Source organism: Rhinolophus sinicus, chromosome 3, assembly GCF_057876585.1.
Source record: "Rhinolophus sinicus isolate RSI-liver-muscle chromosome 3, RSI-T2T, whole genome shotgun sequence".
NCBI lineage: Eukaryota > Metazoa > Chordata > Mammalia > Chiroptera > Rhinolophidae > Rhinolophus > Rhinolophus sinicus.
Genome location: NC_142503.1, coordinates 116,480,506 through 116,500,876, shown reverse-complemented (window position 1 = coordinate 116,500,876; position 20,371 = coordinate 116,480,506). Strand labels below are relative to the sequence as shown.

At 36.1% G+C, this 20,371-nt stretch overlaps 1 protein-coding gene across 13 annotated transcripts in view; it reads left to right on the top strand.

The window, feature by feature from the left end:
* The window catches only part of MIPOL1 (mirror-image polydactyly 1), a 253,677-nt gene that overhangs the window by 84,260 nt on the left and 149,046 nt on the right, over positions 1 to 20,371 (top strand). For all 13 annotated transcript variants that reach the window (XM_074328163.2, XM_088796867.1, XM_019749153.3 and 10 more), the window contains 2 exons: positions 4,456 to 4,489; positions 4,749 to 4,919. In XM_074328163.2, the coding sequence (XP_074184264.2) occupies positions 4,456 to 4,489; positions 4,749 to 4,919 (205 nt within the window). The remainder of the gene's footprint in view (positions 1 to 4,455; positions 4,490 to 4,748; positions 4,920 to 20,371) is intronic.

Sequence of the window (20,371 nt, the reverse complement as noted above, 5' to 3'; positions counted from 1 at the left end):
TATGTTTGTTATAGTTTTTATTAGAATGTATTAAAATTAGGATTCCTTAAGGCAGAGCTGTTTTCAGTTTGTTCTTTGTAGCATTCGTATTCAAGGGAAAATGGGGAAGGAAGAAAAGGGAAACATTCAGTCCCAAACCTTTTCTTTTAGTTAATTAATCCAGTCACGAAATATTTATTGAATATATACCATGTGTCAGGTATAGTTCTATTTGCTCAGAACACAGCATTATGATCCCAGCTTAGTAGATAGACATTAAGTAAATAATTACGTAAACACATAAAATAATATTAACTGATACGAAGAATTATTGGTTCCTAGGAACAATTTATAGTCACCTCTTACTGTGTTATAATCTAGGGATACAGGTGGAGAGATCAGGAAAAACTATATAAAAGAAGGAAGAATAACAACAACAAAGACTAATATGTCAGCATCTTTTTAGATGGCACTGTGGAGATTGCTTTCTACTCAGCTGAAGCCTATAGGTTCTGAACTTTCAATAGTGCATTTTAGACTAAATCCTTGTTAAGATAGAACCAGTTTATAACTGAGCTTTGCTTGATGGGAGGGCACATTTGGAGGCACTGAGTATAGGTTGAAATTATATATATATAGATTATTTCACATCTCTTTTTGTTCTAACTCCCTATTTTTTGCTTCCTATAATCTTCAAATTCCTGTCTTTTTCTCTTGGCTGCTGCTGATCTACTTTGCATCTTTCTGTTTAATGTATCTAATGTTCTTTTGTTACTCTGCCACTTGTCTGCCTTCCCTTACCCCTTAGATTTGCAATGCTTTATTCTCTTTACTTTTATCAAACAATAGGAAAAAAGTAAAAAGGATTCAAGTTAAAATGACTTACATATACATGCAAAAATAAACAAGTTTGTGTATGTGTATTCTAACTTTTGAGATCATGATATTTTTTTCAGTCTCTGTTATTGTTAGTGTATTTTTTTAACATGTTAAGGATAGCACTGTACAAAAATGAGACTTAGAGAATAAAACAAACAATTCAGAATTTTCTGATTAGCTGATCAGTAGTTCTTTCTATCATTTGAGGTCAAAAATTAGCTTCTTCCCATTGAACAGGTGAATGACTATAGGTTTAGAAAGGAAAGACATGATATTGAGTGATTTAGGGATAAATCAAGAAATGTGACATTTCAGGCATGGGTCTTTTCACTTAGACTGCAAGGCTGTCAGTCAGAATTTGCATGGTATAGGAAATCAATTGAAACTTGAGCCCATGGACATTTACTTCAGCAAAATTCTTACTAATTATCATGACTATGTCTAGTTAGACTGTTGTAGGCATAAATTAGAGTTTACAAAAGGTTGAGATTCTTTTGTATAATTGTGAATCTCATTAATGATATGTAAGTTATAGTTTCTCAGCTATATTTCATATAACACTGTTTAATTCTTTATTAAACCAGTAAAGCTTTATATGATGTATATGCTGTTAGTAAACCTTAAACCTAAAAAGTCAGTTTTATAGAAAATTGAATGCCTTGTATAGTTGTTTCAAATTGTTCTCTTTTTCTAAAGGTCGATTTTTTGGTCTAATTTTTATGTTTTCTTAAGTGATAAAGTAAGTGATATACTTACTGTAGGACTGAATTTAACTTTCTGAAAACAACTTTTTTTTATGTGATTAATCTTTAACTAGATATTGAGTGATCCAGCTCAGAAAAATATGTCAGATATAATGAATTGGCACTTACAGTGTATTAACATCAAAGATCTGATCTCATTTTTCAATGCTCTGTATCAGTGATCAGCAAAGAAGGACCTATGGTGCAAATGCAGCCTCCCACCTGTTTTTGTAAAGTTTTATTGGAACACAGCCACACCTGTTCATGTACATATTACCTATGGATGTTTTTATGCTACAAAGGCTGAGAGTTAATTAGCTGTGAGAGAGAGCATATGGCAAAGCCTGAAATAGTATCTGACCCTTTACAGAAAAAGTTTGCTAATCCCTGCTCTATATAATCTAGTTGAGGCTAGATTATGATGAAGTTGATCTTTGATATGGGTACATCTACTTCCTGAGACTTTTAAAGGAATGCAAGTAGAGAAATACAAGAATTGGCTTTTTCTCTTTCCAGATTCCTGTTTGTATTGAAAGTTACTGTGTAAATTTTCAAATTTTAAATTATTGGTTCATTTTTATTAGTTTTATTTTCCTCTTAATGACCATTTATCACTATATTTCCTTCAATCATAAAGTATAATCATGAAGCAAAATTGAGATTCAAATACTAAGTGGTTGATTTGGCTCACGCATGCCCTGCACATCAGACCTGGCACACTTACCAACATGATTCAAATTCATCATCAAAGCGTTAAATCACTATATATTATGTACTCTTAAAGGCAATCTCATACATTATTTATAGTCATAATGTTAAATTCATGTGCCAAGGATTTAGTATCACCTTTGATAAGAAAATTTGATTTTAATTTTTAAAAACTTGTAGTTGTTAGTAGGGAATTTTAATATTAGACTAAATTAAATCAACCATATCCTGTTGAAAGATCTTAATTTAAAATACTGAAACTCTGCCTCTATTAAAGTAATAATTCTTCACATTACATTGCCTGAAAAATACAAGTATTACATAAAAATTCCATATACTTTTTGTTGTGTTGGTTATTTGGAATATACATGTTAGGTAACCAACCTACACTGTTATTTTCTTTCTGATTATATTCTTTGAAACATAAAGGGAGTTTTATAACCTTGAGAACTAAATTTTTCTTTGCGAAAGTTCCCAGTAATCTACCAATCTGTTTAATTTTCTTGTATCTTTCCACATTTTAAATCATCAAGTTTAATAAATTAATTATGGCGTATATAAAAATTTAAACTGAATCTTCTTTGGCAATTACCATAATCAACTCTTACTCTGATTTCATCGAAAAAAGAACAACATTAATGTAAATATTTCTCACCACATATGGCTTCCTTTAAAATCATATTTAGCCAACCGATAACTGATTGTTAAATGCCACTGATGTTCTTCAGACACTTTTATATGATCATAAGTAAGTGTAAAAATTTTATCATCTTACGCTTTGCCACTATGTTTTTTAATTGAGTAAGAAAAGAAGTGATTATCTTCACAGTTCTTGTAGAATAAGCTGTTGTGAAGCAGGATATTTGAAAACTGTTGATTTATTTTAAGAGGAAAAAGATAAAATGTGAGAATGTTTGCCTTTGTTGAAATGTTAATCCAAATGGAGTTTAGTAGTTTGAAATACATTAATTTATATAATTTAAAATTATATAATTGTACCACCCAGTACACCTTCCTGTTAACTTATACTACTTAAGTATATATAGAAATAGTTTTTTGATGTATGTTTATTTTTTTCTGTTAATAATGCAGTGTTCTGAAATACTTTTTCTCCATCAATGTAGCTGTTTCATTGAACTGACAAGTTTGGAACAATTTTGTAACAAATTTATTAAGTGTCTTTTTTTATCTTTTCCTAATATTCTGGGGTTTTTTGTTTGTTTTTGTGGTAAATGTTAATTCATAGCATAGAAATGGGACAGGGGAAATGAAAAACCAGGAACTTGAATATCTAAACTTTTAGTACAATTTTAAAATAATTGAGGCCATTTCTAAAATCCACATTATTTTACTAATACCCATTACAGATTTTCATTTAATTTACCTTATTTAGTGGGTGCCTAAATTATATTTTAGATAAGTTATTTAAATCTTTTTCTTTACTGCATATCTTCAATTTACCAGCATTAATTATCGTTTCAGTAAGCACTGTGACTCTTATAAGACAAAATGCATTTTTGAGGGAAACTAATTTGCTTTCTTTGTCCTTAAATTTAATAATTCTACATATGTCATGAAAAAGAGAAAAATAACATTAGTCATCTAAAAATGTGGCTCAATTTTGGTCAGCCTGTCTATATAGTATATTTGTTTTAACAAATAGGTAGCAGCAGGAGATTTTTAGATCAAATTTAGTGGTAATTATTTGTCGTTGCTTTTGACGTAACGTAGTTAAAATTTGTAATAAAAATACTTGCCTTGTTTTATTTGTGATGATATCCAAAAAACAGATGAAGTACAGTTTCGGGTAAGAATTGAAAGTCCAGGAATAAATATAGTGATGAAAATGAGTGCTTCTATCACTGGGGAACTTTCTTCATCTAAGCACATATGAACAATTGATCCTTGTAGTCATATATAGCAGTAAACATTAATAACTTAACAGTCTGAAGTCAGTGCAGAAGATATGGAGTATTATTGAAAGATGGAGTCGAGCAGGTGGCACTTTAATATGTTCAGTGTCATGGTTGACTCTAAAGACTAGTCGAATGAAATTACTTGAGGTTCTAAAGATTTAAAAAGCGAACTCATTTTGCTGCACTAAGGAAATGCTACTGATCAGGCTTTCTGTGTCCCTTTTTTCTAGGCTAGAAAATATTAACCCTGAAGAAAATGACATGGTAAGCCATTCTCTGAGGAGATTTCTTGATGTCAGTCTTATATCTTAGAGGCTTAAGTTCAATTGAGTGGGTTTCAAGAACTAAGATGTGGGAAAAAGAAGAATTGACACACTAATAATGTACATCTTTGCTGCAATATGAAAATTCAATAACTTCACTCAGTCAATTTACAATTCACATGTGCCTATTAATTAAAACCCTATATTAAATAAAATATATTAAAACTTCATGTCTGACTAACATATAATGGTGTTGGTAGACATTACAGGAATTACTGAACAGAATAAACAATGCAGACACAGGCATAGCTATTCAGAAGAATGGAGCTATAATTGTGGATAGAATCTACAAGACCAAGGCATGTAAAAAGAGAATAACGGCAGAAGAAATGAATGCAGTGATAGAAGAACGGGATGCTGCTTTGTCTCAGGTAACTGCATGTATCTGTGAAAGCATATACTACCATTTCCCCCCCTCCTTTACCATTAAAAATGATTTTCCCCAAATATTCTTACTTTAAATGAGTTCTTAGCATATGATTAATACCACAATCACAGATGTATTAAAATAATCACATATTTTGTTATTCAAATACATGCATCCTCATTTCTTAATAGTTGGCTTGTTATAAAAATATAGGTATGTTCTTTAAACTAATCACTTGTCTCTGAGACTTCTTGAGTTGCAGTTTTGAGTGGGCTGAGAGGATGTCTTTCTTACTGTTTTATTCAGTGCTTTTTAGTAGATACTGATAAATGAATCAAATTATTAGTGTAATCTTTTCTTATCATTACTTATACCTTCCTGCTCTACCTGAAACCTGATGACCTCCCTGAGGACACTGCTTCCATTGCCGTCCTCTCAGATAGCGATTATATTTCCTCCCACAGCAGTTACGCCAGTGCACATGGAGGCTCATTCCTCGTTACTGTTTTTAGATCATTGTTCCTTTTTCCTCTCTAAACACCTCCAGCTTTGAAGCTCATGCATCAGATTGCACCACCCAGTACACACTCCTGTGTCGCTTCCCTCATTTCTTAAAAGACTTTAGGATCCATTTCACTGTCTCTTTCTTCAGCTTCCTCTTGTCATAATTCTTGATGATGTAAATATCTGTGTAGATGATTTTTCCAATATCCTGGCCTCTCATCTTGAATTTCTCTCCTCCAGTCATCATGTGTTCTACCCCACTTCTGCCACCCACCCTATGGTCATATCCTACTCGTGGTCATTCTCAGTCTCAATTTCACTACTTGCTATCTTTCCAGCTCATGTACTCTAGTACTCTAGCAAATTTTCAACTCCACTGGCACCTGTTTCTATTGACCTGACCACCTGTTTTCCTATCGCTCAAGCCTCTCCTGTCCTCACTTCACTGTCTCCCTAGCTTAGATTTCATGGTTTGCTCTAATTTTCACCAACTTGTATGTAGTATGACCTTAATTCTTTGGTCCTCTCTTCCTTTGCCAGGTCCTACTCACCTGGCAAAATCTAAGCCTCATAAATTTAACTTTCTGCCTGTTGTACACCTTCCCAGCTTTGTATGACAGGAGAATATCATACAAATTTGCCAACTGAACTTACCTTAAATTCATGACCACTGTCTTCAAGTAGGCCCGTGGTTGTCGTTCCTTGAGAATCTTGTTTTTTGTTAATCTATTCACTTTTTCCCTCGCAAGAGCTATTTTGTTTCTTCTCCTTTCTTAGATATCCACCTCTCCTTCCACATCAAAAAAAGAACTTCTGCTTGTCCCCATCATTTCATCCACCAGCCCACCCGCATTTGCACCCATATGTCCTGCCTTTTCCAGTTCATTTCTTTGTTTTACTACATGCATCTGTTTATATAGACACCCTCTCTATTCTGCACTCGTTCACAGCATTTCTTGCCTGCTTAAGGTATCATCTAGCCAGTTTTCCCTTTTCTCTCCTACTTCATAAAATGTTTCCTATTAGTTCATTTCTGTCATGTCTAAAATGCTTTAGTATCTTCTGTGGAAGTTTGGTAAGTCTTGGTCTACTTGTGGTTCACCCCTGCACTTTTCTCCTTCCCAAACTGAGAGCTATGGATTCAGTAGGGCCCTACTTTCGGCAGATCCTGTATTCTAGTGTTTGTCTCCTCAGCATTGTAAGACAGAGGAAAACTCCATTACTCTTTTCAAAGAGTTTAGGGCTTAGCTTTTTAACTTCAAACCCTATATAGGTTTGGGATTTAGCAAACAATTTGAGGTGGAATTCTCAGATCTCCAGTTTTGTGACTTCAGCCCCGTATAACTGCCAAAAGCTTAGGTGATTTCTCTGTCCTCCAGCAGGAGCCCTGTGTGTAGTCAAAGCCTGATTTCTCAGCCCCTTTGCCCATGCCCGAATCTTTAAAACTCAGGGAAAATGACTGCAGGTATTCACGTTACCTTTCTCCAGTTAACCCCTCCTGAGAATCTTAGTCACTCAGGTCATTGTTATAGCAGCAGCCACCTTATATCTTTTAAACTTTTTTTTTTTTTTTAATTTAATCTGGCTTTCCTTGTTCTTGGCTGGAGCATTGTTCTGCCACAAATGATTCCATCCTAGCTAGATGTGGAGATCTGACATTCATCTTCAGGTTGGAATTGGAAAAAATCCTTAAACTTTTAAAATAGTCAACTGTTTTTACCATTTCGTGTCCTACCAAATGTATTTAATCTTGGATCATTCAATATATTGTTGAAGAGATAGCCGAAACTATTTTTATGTGCTTGGAAATAATTATAGGATAAACTCAAACATTTGCTTTTTTAATCACTTATTTTCTTAAGTTAACTAAAAATAAACACATAGAGCATAATTAAATATTGCTTGCCATTCATTCCTTCTTCCTCTCTTTCCTTTTCCCACTCCCTTTCATAGTATGAAATATGAAAAAATCAATACTGGGTAATATTTACTAACATATTTTTATTTATAAATATGCATTATCTATCACTGCATATTTATTTTATTATGTTTTATGGAGAAGCTGCTTATTTTAATTACTTTAATTTGCATATTTAATTTGCATCATTTTAATTTTCAATTATTTTAATTTGGCCCAAATGGTATTCATTTTAATTTTTACGTTCTAATCATTATAAACAAACTTTTTTTTTTAACTTTATTTGTTTAAGTGTGTGTTTCCAGGACCCAGCAGCTCCAAGTCAACTAGTTGCTTCAATCTAGTTGTGGAGGGCGCAGCTCACAGTGGCCCATGTGGGGATTGAACTGGCAACCTTGTTGTTAAGAGCATCACATTCTAACAAAATGAGCTACCCGGCCACCCCATAAACATAAACTTTTGAATTACTGTCTTATAGTTCTGCATGAAAACATTTTAACATTAATTTTTAAAAACAAACTTTTTTTTTTAGACTAGTTTTAGATTTATAGAAATGTTTCAAAGATAGTACAGTCGGAGTGGCCACATACCTTTCACCCTGTTTTGGTTTCTCCTGATTTTGCCATCTCATATTCCTGTATTACGTTAATCAAAATTAAGAAATCCCATTGGTACATTGCTGTTAACTCCAGACATTATTCAGATTTTACCACTTTTCCATTAAAGTTCTTCTCTTCCAAGATTAAATCCAGGATATCATGTTGAGTTTAATCTCCAGTCTCTCCAGTCTCCTCTGCCCTATGACAGCTTTTTGGTCTTTCTTTCTTTCCCCCCTCCATGGCCTTCACAGTTTTGAGGATACTGGTCAAATATTTTATGAATTGTTTCTGAATTTGGGTTTGTCTAATGTTTTTCTTATGATTAGACTGAGATTTTGAGTTTTCAGAAAGTGTCACAGAAATGTCACCTTAATTTTAAAGCTGTTGTTTAGCATCAGATATTTTCTCATTGTACCATGTCTTCTATGTAGTATGTAGCTATTGGAAATCTTCAAGTTCAGTAAGAATTTCTTGATTTTGATACATTTATTACCTTTATTTTGCAAATCAAGTTACAATCACTTGTTTACTTGAACTGGCCTTGTTAAAATCCTTATTTTTTTCTTATTTATTCACCTTTTTCTATATCTTTTTCTGTTTTAAATGGAGAACTGAAAGCCTTAAAGGTTTTCATAGAATGAATTAAAAGTTTTATAATTATCATTTGTTCAGAGTTGTCTTACCAACCAATCCCACATTCTTTCTTCTTAGTCATTAAAAAAATTTTTTCCCCAATTAATATTCACAGGTTTTATTCAAATTATAGAAATACCTGTAATTAGAGGACAAAGGTAGAAACTTCCTTTTTTTTTCCCCACTAAGTTTTCTGGGATCTTAATATTCATAGGACCCTACAGGTTGTCTCATTAAACTACCCACTAAATTGAGGAATCTTATCTACGACTAATTTTCAATTTAGCCAAATATCTATTTCCTCTTAATGTCTAAACATTGGTACTAGTATTCGCCTCAGAACATTTGACTGATAAATTATATTGCATCAAATATATTCAAACATCTGTGACTAGTAATGTCTTCAGTCATACAGACTTGTCTTGGATCCAGGTCAGACACCAGTAAGTAACAGAAGAATTATAGAACTAGTCAGGATTGGTAATTTATTAGCTTTTGGGGCTGACCTTATTGTGAGCTACATCATTCAAATAACCATTTGTATTAGCCTGGATTATCCAGAAAAGTTGAACCAATGTGAGATAGAGGTTTACTATGAGGAATTGGTTCATGCAGTTATGGAGGCTGAGAAATCCAAAATCTGCTGTCAGCGAGCTATATGTCCAAGAAAATCAATGGAATAGTTCCAGTCTGAGTTTCAGGCCTGAGAACCAGGATAGCCAATGATGTAAGTTCTAGTCCAAGTCTAAGTCTGAAGGCAAGAGAAGACCAAAATCCCAGTTTAAAGACAGAAAGAAGGAATTCTTTCTCACAAAGCCTTTTATTCTATTTAGGCCTCCTGTGGATGAGGCCCACCTACATTGGGGAGGGCAGTCTGTTTTACTTAGTCTGCTGATTCAAATGTTAATCTCATCCAAAAACAACCTCACAGGCACACCCAGAAATAATGTTTAATGAGATATCTGGGCATCCCATAGCTCACTCAGCTTTTCATGTAAAATTAGCCATCACACCATTCCTTGGGGCTCTGGATAAATTAGGCTAGTTTAGGCTAGTTTTGCTGTCCATGGACATGCATATATGGGCAGGGCCTTACAGCAGGAGGCCTTGGGCCTCACTGATACTTGTAGCTAACAGGATAATATTGGAGAGCTCTTTGTTGATTGGGCCCCAGCTGGAATGTATGTAGTTCAGGGGCCCAACCCGTGAGAGCTGAATAAATTAGGCATGGGAATGGGGGTTGGGATATGGACTTCACACAAATGAGCCAGGGGAGGTTGGTAAAATAAAATATGTTCAAAACACTAAAGCCGAGGCTTTGTCATCAAGACTTGGAATATAGCAGGGATGAAGGATGACAGTGGTAAATTCTGCATGTTTGGAATCGACTCCAGGCATAATGGATAATTTGCTTATGCCTCTTGAACTAATTTCATTCCCATATACTAACAAGAATAGGACGTTGATTGTATTGCAAGGCCTGATCATAATTAGTTCTTGAACTATGTGAAAAGGAGCTTGTATGGTAAAAACTTTATAGGATCAGAGCACTGACAGGCAAGACCAGAAACTAGCACTATTTTCTCTTTCCCAGGTTAAACATCTCAACATCTTTCAACCTTTCCCTGGTTTCCTTTTACTTTGTTGTCTTCTAGATGTTAGTTTCCCTTTGTTGGTCTATCAAGGATGAATTAGTGACCATAAATTTCTGTTACCTGAGCACCATGCAGAAAATCTTAACACATCACTAATTTTGGAAATGAGTTATTCTAAATATCTAATTCAATATCAGCCCTTTTAATTTCTGCACTTTTGTTTATTATTGTTGAAATACTTCCAAAACATGCATCTGCCTTCTTTAAACAAAAGATAGTTAGCACACCTTTTTTGATAGTTTATCACTTCATTTTTGTCAAATGCTATAACGAAAACTCTAGATGCTGAGATCCTTCAGGTCCAGAGTTGACAAATACAAAAAGCATGGAAGGACCAAGGGATAATCATCAGGGTAATTACAGAAGTCCTCTCACGTGAAACAATATCGACAAATATCTTCTTTGTGCCCACATTTTACCTTGTATCCTGTTAGTGTACTTGTCAAACTGCATTGTCATTAATTGTTTATGCCTTTCTACCCTACTAGCATGAAAATAGCATCTGTTTCTCTTTATCTGCATCTATCACAATCCTTAGGACGGTGTATGCACTTCATATATTTTTGTTAATGAACTGATGAGTTTAGCTATCTTAGACCTATTTCAGGATACACTGAACTAAAAGAAGTTAGTAAAGTACTATGCATTCATTCACATTTTATTGAGTACCTGTTATGTGCCTTGCATTGGGAACTCAGCAATGACCCAAATATAGCAGGTTCTTACTCTTTAGAAACTTACATTTTGATAATATATAGTGAACAAAGAAATAAAGAATGTTTAGGTAGTGATGTGAGAAAAATAAAAAGGTAACGGAGAGTGACTGTGATTGGTAGTGGGGTTGTCACTTTAACTAGGGTGAACAAGGCAGGCCTCTTTATCAACAGGAGTAGTTTAATTGGACTTGAAAGAGAAGGATCCAGCCATGCAAAGAACTATGGAAAGAGTGTCTGTCAGAAAAGATCCACAGTGCCCTGAGAGCGGGAATAAGCTTAATGTGTTTAAGGCACTGATATAAACGTACCAAGAAATAGGATTGAAGTGCAAGGATGATAGTAGCAAGTGGTGAAATAGAAGAGTTAGGCAGCACACAAACCTGTAAGGTCTTGTAGGACCTGGTAAGGAGTACAAATGATAACTAAATGCAGAAGATACTGAAGGAGAAAAGCTATTGCAATAGGGCAGGCAAAAGATGAAGCTGGTACTGGCTCAGAGGAGCAAGTGGAGATTTGGAGAGGTAGGCAGATTTGGGAAATATTTAAATAGTATAGTGAACAGGCCGTGAAGACAGATTGGATTAGGGAATAACGGAGTGGGAAGAATTAAGGCTGACTCCTCTCTTTTGGGTTTGAATGCTGTGTAGATGTTTGTTTCGTTATTTGTGATGGGCCAGTTTTGGGGAGGAGATCAGTATATTTGGGGAGGGAAATTACATTCTCTCTTGGATGTGGTATATTTGAGATGATTCTTAAAAATTCAAGTGGAAATATTGAGCAGCCACTAGGTTATTGCAGCCATCAGCATATACATAATTAAAGCTATGGGACTAGATGAAACTAAGGAAAAATCGTTGAGAAGAAAGAGGGCCTAAAAACCAAGCTCTGTGGTGTGACAGCATTTAGCGGTTACGCAAAGTAGGATGGGCCCACAAAGGAGACTGGAAAGGATGGCAAATGAGGTAGAAGGAAATTGAAGGGAGTTTGGTGTCAGAGGAGGCAAGAGAATAAAGTGTAAAAGATGCAAGTGATCAGTTCCCTTGAATGGTATAGAGGCTGAGCAAGATGAACGTGAATACAGTCAGCCTTCTGTATCTCAATGGCTACTCACCCGCAGATTCAACCAACTGCAGATGGAAAATATTTTTTAAAGTTACATTGTTGCTCTCTGTACTGAAGATGTACAGACTTTTTTCCTTGTCATTATTCTCCAAAACAATACAGTATAACAAGTATTTACATAGCATTTACTATACATTAGATATTATAAGTAATCTAGAAACCATTTAAAGTATACAGGAGGATGGTGTGTAGGTTATATGCAAATACTATGCCATTTTGTATAGGGACTTGAGCATCTGTGGATTTTGGTATCCAGAGGAGTCATGGGACCAATCTCCTGCAGATACCCAGGGTTGACTATAGTTATTTTTAGATTTATCACATGGAAGACACTGAGGGCCTTGACAAAAGTTTTGTCCAGGAGAGAGACCACATTGTAGTAGTTGGAGGAGAAAACAAAAAGAGAGGAAGTGAAGACAGTGGATGTAAACAACTTTTCCCCCCTATAATTAAGATATAAATTTTGACATGGAGAGGAAGCTTATATTGTCATGGAAGGATTTTTCTTTCTTTTGTTAATGGGAGATTCTAGGGCATGTAGTTGGTATGTGGATAGAAATGGACCAGGATAGAAGGAAAGGTGAATTTAAGGGAGAGAAAAGATAATTGCAGTAGGAAAGTCTCAGGGTAGATAAGTAAATTGAGAGGGGATAGGATCTAGAACCTAAGTGAAGGAGTTGTCTTTTGCTAGGAACAGGGAAACTACTTTCATTGTAACAGTAATACAAAAACCTTTGGATACATATGCTGGCAAGTTGATAAATTTAGGAGTGGGGTATCCACGTTTTTCTCAATGAAAATACTACTGTGTTTCCCAGAAAATAAGACCAACCCCTAAAATAAGCCCCAGTTAAGATCACCAGCCAGATGGACACATTTAGTACATTATGACAATGTTCCAGAAGAAGCTGACATAACTGTATTTAAATAAATGTAGATTGTTGTACATGAAAAAATAAGACATCCCCTGCAGATACTCCCTAATGCATCTTTTGGAGCAAAAATTAATATAAGACCCGGTCTTATTTTCGGGGAAACGTGGTAAGTTAATTTAGATATTCAGGATGATGGGTCAGTGGATGGTGCTGAAGATTTATAAAGAGGAGTGAGTTTGAAATTGTTGTCTTGGTTTGTGTGTAAATGAACATAACTAGAGAAACAGGATTGCCAGGCAGAGCAGAATGCCCATTTGAGAATTAGGGCAATGAATTTCAAGTGAAACCTGTCGGGAAAGTTGCATGATTTCTCCTAGCAGCATTCAGATCTTGAGTGCAGTGTGTTGTCGTAGATATTTGATTTTAAGTACGGTTGGGGTTTTAATGAGGAAAGGCCAGGGAGTCATTAGAGTGATGGGCCATGGACTCTCCCTTGCATAAAAAGGAAGAGGAATGATGAGTGGTGCAGACGGAACTGAGGAGAGTGTAGTGTCACAGAAGGCGGGATCCTGGCCAATAAAAAACTGGTAAGTCCATGTATTAGACTTCTTTGTTTTCCTATGAATGTTGTTTGTTGTGAATTGTAGTCGAGAAAAGGACACTTGAAAGAAAGATTTTGAAAGTATGGCAATTAGTGGCATCAATGTATTCCAGATATTTTTCTATGTAATTCTTATATGAGTTTATGGGAGAAAAGAAAAAACTAAATGGTGGATATTTTACCACATAATCAGCAGGAGAGGTCCAAAAGTGGTAAAAGAGCGGGAACATACCTGAAGAAAAGATGTAACTAATTTAGAAATTGAAAAATATGGAGGGATTTCCAGTCAAGATGACAGAGTAGGTAAATGCTGTGCTTGCATCCTCTTATAATACATCAAAATTACAACTAAACTACACACCAACCATCATTGAGAATCACCTGAAGTCTAGCTGAACAGAAGCCCTACTACGGACATACAGAAGAAGCCACCTCAAGGAACAGGGTCAGAGACGCGGAATGGGCTGGTCCCACACCTGCGTGTGGCAGTTAAAAATTGGGAGGGATATCTCAGCTGTAGGGGTCCCAGCCTGAGGAGCGAGGGGTCCCAGCCCCATACCAGGCTCCCCAGCCAATGGTTCAAGTGCCATGAAGAGAAGTCTCTTCATGAGAAGAACTTCTGGCTGTGAAAACCAGTGGAGACTGTGGCTGAGTAGAAGGGAGGGCGGTTAGAGTCACAGGCACTCCTCTTAAAGGGGCCACACACAGACTCACTCACTGATTGACTGACTGACTCACTCACTCTGAGCTCCAGCACTGGTGCAGCAGCTCGAAAGGTGCCAGGGGCATACAGGGGGGGAACTGAGCAAGGGCTGAAAGGGCAGCTTTCTCCCAGACAGAAGTGCTGGCAAAAGCCATCATTTCTTTCTCCAGCCCTCCTCCTCCTTAGCGTGCAGATGCAGGTGGCCACCATAGCTGAGTCTCCATCAACCTGGCTAACACAGTTCAACTCCCTGGTGATTCCATGAGACCTCACCCCACCCAACTTGCAGACCCACCCAAGCCACTTCCATTGGCTTTTCCATACAAATGACCTGTCTTGACTCATTGTGAGGACTTTCCTAAAATCTTTCAAACATTCACAAAATCCAACAAGCAGAATCTGCCCTTGGCATAACCCGTACCTCTTACTAAGTGGCCCCAAGCCTGGCACTAGCAGCAACCAGTCTTGGTTTGTGGCTTGGTCTCTCATGGCACTTCCAAGCACAGTGCAGTTGGTTGCCATCTGCACAATGCTTTGTGGTTCATACCAGGTGGCCCTGGGCAGGGCACAGGCTTCAACTGAACTTGGCCTGCAGTGAGTTCCCTCCCAGAAGGCCCCAGGGCTGGCACACCCAGTAGCCAGCTTCAGACCAAGCCAACGACTACCCAGCTGGACACTCCGATAGGGCAGACTGAGAAGGCACCAGAGTCCTGCTAAAGTGATTCTTGCTCCATAGTGTTAGCTCCTGCACAAAAGCTCCTAAATTGTAGTCACAGCCAGTCATCACAACCAGTCAGCCCAAGAATCAATCCCTCCCTTTGCTGCAACAACAGTAATCAAGGCTCGATTACAACAGGAGGGCAGACACAAGAGACACACCTGGAGCACCCAGCTCAGTTGACCAGGGAGAATGTGCCACTGGGCCCCATAGAACCTACTACCTAAGGGCACTCTACTAAGACCAGGAGACATAGCAGCCCTACCTAATACACAGAAACAAAAACAGGGTGGCAGCTAAAATGGGATCGAAACATGTCTGAAGTGAAAAAACAGAACAAAGCTCCAGAAAAAGAACTAAACAGAATTGAGACATGCGATCTACCAGATGCAAAGTTCCAAACACTTGTTATAAGGATGCTCAGTGATCTCAGAATTTCAACAGAAAGATAGGATACATAAAAGTGGAGATAGAAAACATAAAACCATTCAGAAATGAGGAATAAACTGAAATGAAGAAGACTTTAGAGGTAATAAACAGTGGATTAGATGAAGTGGAGCATCAAATCAGTGATTTAGAAGATAAGGTAGCAGAGAACAGCAAAAAGAAAAAAGTCCCCCCAAAATGAGGATATTTTAAGGGGCCTCTGGGACAACATCAGGCATACCAACATTTGCATCATTAGGGTACCAGCAGAAGAAGAGAGAACAAGAAGTTGAAAACTTATTTGAAGAAATGATGAAAAATTTCCCTAACCTGGAGAAGGAAATACAAGCCCAGGAAGCATAGAGAGTCCTCCCAAAAATGAACCCAAACAGGCCCACACCAAGACGTACCATAATTAAAATGTCAAAGGTTAAAGACAGAAAAAAGCAGCAAGAGCAAAGCAGTTAGTCACCTACAAGGGAACTCCAGTAAGACTGTCAGCTGATTTTTCAATATAAAGTTTGCAGGCCAGAAAGGATTGGCATGAAATATTCAAAGTGATGAAAATCAAGGACCTACAACTAACATTACCCTGCAAAGCTATCATTTAGAATCAAAGGACAGATAAAGAGCTTCCCAGACAAGAAAACGCTAAAAGAACTTATCATCACCAACCAATATTACAAGAAATTTTAAAGGGACTTCTATAAGAAGGAGAAAAAAACAGACGAAAGAATCTGAATAATAAAATGGCAATAACTACATATCTATCAACAATTACTTTAAATGTAAATGCGCCAATCAAAAGATAGGGTGGCTGAATGGATAAGAAAACAAGACCCTTACATATGCTGCCTACAAGAGACACACTTCAGATGAAAAGACACACAGACAAAGTAAAGTGATGGAAAAAGAGATTTCCTGAAAATGGAAAAAAAAAAAAAAAATGCTGGGATAGCAATACCTATACCAGACAAAATAGACTTTAAAACAAAGCCTATAGTGGGGCGTCTTGTTAGCTCAGTTGGTTAGAGCGTGGTGCTCTTAACAACAAGGTTGCCGGTTCGATCCCCACTTGGGCCACTGTGAGCTGCGCCCTCCACAACTAGATTGAAACAACTACTTGAGTTGGAGCTGATGGGTCCTGGAAAACCACACTTAAATAAATAAAAGTTTGAAAAAAAAGCTATAACAAGAGACAAAGAAGGACCCAGTAATCCCACTTTGAGTTTCTGGGTATTTACCCAAGAAACTCAAAACTACTTTGAAGGGACACGTGCAACCATACGTTCATTGCAGTATTGTTTACAGTAGCCAAAATATGAAGGCAACCTGGGTGTGCCTGAATGGATGAATAAACAAGAAATAGTACATGTGTACAATGGAATATTACTCAGCCATAAGATGAACAAAATCTTGCCATGTGTAACAACACAACATGGATGGACATAGAGGGTATTGCACTGAGTGTAGTAAGACAGAGAAAGACAAATGCCATATGCTTTCTCTTGTACATATGTGGAATCTAAAGAACAAAAGAAACAAAACAAAAACTCATAGTTACAGAGAACATTTTAATGGTTGTCAGCTGGGAGGGGGATTGGAGGGGTAGGTGAAAAAGGGGAAGGAATTCAAAAGTACAAATTGGTAGTTACAAAATAGTCATGAGGTGTCAGTATTTTTAATTGTAGCGATTTTAGTGGGTGTGTAGTGGTATTTTATTGTGGCTTTAATTTGCATCTCCCAGTGGCGAAAGACGTTGACCACATTTTCATGTGCTTCTTAACCACTCATATTTTAAACATCTGTTCATGTCTTTTGTCTATCTTTTAATTGGGTATTTAACTTTTTATTACTGATTTGTATTAGTTCTCTATCTTCTAAAGTCTATTGTCAGATACATGTATTTAAGCATATTTTCTCCGTCTACTTCTTATTTATTTTCTTAATTCTATATGTTGATGTGCAAAAGTTTTCAATTATGATGAAGTCTAATACATTTTTTAAATGTATGTTGTCTAAGAAATCTTTCTTCACCCCAAGATTGCAGAGATACTGTCCTGTTTTCCTCTACAAACTTTATTGTTTTAGTTTTTCTTTCAATCTGTGATTTACTTTGTGTATAGTATAAGATAAAGATTGTCATTCTTTTTTTTAACAGGTTACTATTCAGTTATTCAGCACTATTTGTTGAAAAGATGCGTTTTTTTCACCCATTGAATGGTTTTTGTGCAATATTTTAAAGATTAGTTGATCATATAAGTTTGTGTCTGTTTATGGACATACTGTTTTATTGTAATGGTCTGTTTGTCTGTCCTTACGCCAGTGCTCCAGTGCTTTGATGGCTGTGAATTTTGATGTCAGACTTTGAAAATCCTCCTACTTTGTTCTTTTCTAAAGTTTTTTTAGTTATTATAGTTTGTTTTTATTTTCCTGTAAATATTAAAATCAGATTTCCAATTTCCATAAACAGCCTGTTGCAATATAATTAAACTTCTAGATCATTGGAATGAAAGGGTATTGAATCTTAACAATTTTTAGTTTTTCAGTCTATGGTATTTCTCACAATCTTCTTAGTATTAATAAATGCACCACATGATATAAATTATAAGAATCTTAAAACAGTCAAATTCCATTTGTCTTCATTCTTTTGATATATTAACATATTTTTATATTTATTTTGATTCACATAATAAATTGTCTTTCAAAGACATTATGAGAAATAAAAATATATTCTATGTTTACTATACATTTATCATTTTAGGTACTTTTTATTTCTCCATGTTGGAATGAATTTTCATTTTGTGTTATTTTCCTTAACTTGAATAACATTTTTTTTGCATTTTATTTCTTCATTTCTTCTTCCCTCTCTTTTCCTCCCTCTCTTTTCTAATATATATCTGCTGCTGTTGGATTCCATTCTCATTTATCTGAATTTCTTTTTATTTCATCCTCATTTTTTAAAGATACATTGACTAGATATTTATGGATATAATATATAAGCTAGACATAAGAGACACCCGAGAGGATCTCCTATAGTCCAGATATATTCCTTCTTACCCCCCATTGTATAATAGCAACCCAGTTTCCCCTTGGTAGTCAGGATGTGTTACCCCAGGCAGTTCAGTAACCTCTTTTGTTACACATTGATTCAGAGGGATGAGGAGTCCTAACAAGCAGGGAGGCAGTTTCAACTTCCAGTTTAATGGAATTTTTGTTAGTCTTTAGGTGCAAGTTTTTCTTTGGAACTAAGATCACTGTATTAGCAGAACCTCAGTTTGCAGAAATGGAAAGCAAAAATTTTGCTAGCGGATCATTAGGTGTAATAGTGAATGAAGCCTCTCCCATTTCTACCCCTTGATTCCTGAACCTGTAAATACTGTCTGTGGATTTAAAAGCACCATGTCATACTCTGATATAGAGCATATACATAGTCCTGGAAAACCTTACCCTAGCTCCACAAGGGATTGCCACTGACCTGGCGCTATAACCAAACCTTCAGAAATCCATTCCACTGTTTTATCATGCTGGCTGCATCAGGATAACAGGAGCATGGTAAGGTCAGTGAATTCCATGAGCATAAGCCTGTTGCAAACACAATTTGCTGTGAAGTGAGTTCCCTGATGAAAACAATGGTGTGTGGCATCTCATGGTCATACAGGCATTCTGTAAGTCTGTGAATGGTGGTTTTTGCCCAAGCACTGAATTCAGGGAAGACAAATCTATATCCAGAGGACATGTTTATTCCAATAAGAACAGTAAAGAGAAAATTTAGTAGGAAGGTAGCATGCAAGGTGGTGATCCAAAAGTAGTTTTGGAGTGAAGGATTAAACAACTAAGAACAAGGTACTAGTTGTGGGTATTGTTTGAAGATAGATTTTATTAGAATAAATGAGTCAAGAAATTGTGAGACAAGAGTGTTGTGTGGGTGACTCTTGCTTTTGTCTAGAATGTTGGCCAGAAATTTTCTTTTAAAGTGTGAGAAAGTAACATTGGTTGTTAGATCACAGTGGCACAGATGGGAACCAAGTCATCTAGATGAGTGCTTCTCAAACTATTATAGCTGTGGGGAAGGACCAGTTTTTAAAAATTATTTTTCCAGTGTGTTACAGACCACAACGTTTATAACATCATAAAACTGAATTACCAAAAAATGAAACAAAAAAATATATAAACATGCAACATTCAAGTATACAAAGGCCATAAAGTTGCAGTGTGCAATTCCTCTAAAATATTTCTTTGCTTCCTCTGAATTTTAGTACTAGCTTAATCGCAGAATCAGTTTCAGACCAGTACTTGCCTCTGGATCACACTCTAAATGGATAAGAGAAACTTGAAAAGTGAAAGCGTTGTGTCATAAAGGATTCATGGGCTGGAAATGACAGTTGGGAACCAGGAAAATGCAAGTCCTTATTTGCTGCCTCTGGAGTAACAGCATGTGAAAGGACTACTAGAGATGGTTCAGAGGGGTGTCACAGGAAATGAGGTGGTTTTTTATTGAGCTGAGGAAATAAAGGGGATTAAGCTTAAGAATATGTGGAAGTATCTTAATGAAAAAATACTTCCAAAGCCCACAGATGGCAAAAGTACAAGGGAGGTAGTAGGTAAGAGAAAAAGCTAAGCCAGAAGACTTTAGTTGACTTGAGGGGAGTTGAATATAATATAGACTGTTTTCACTGAGATTGCTCTCAAATTAATCACTGCTAAATGGTTTGGATGATGTTCCTGGCCTTGCATTTGAACATCAATAAAATAATTTAAAGAACATTAAAAAAATAGTTTTTTAAGTGTAAATGATTGACAACATTGAAAAACTAGGAAGAGAACTGTCCCAACTTTCCAAAGCTTTCATTACAGTAATCAACAATTATCAGTCCACAAGTATTTACTCGTTTTCTATGGAGAACACTAATCATATTTACATATTCAAAGATAACTAGGGTCTTATCTCTGAAAGAGAATGACTTTTATGTAATACTCAACTTG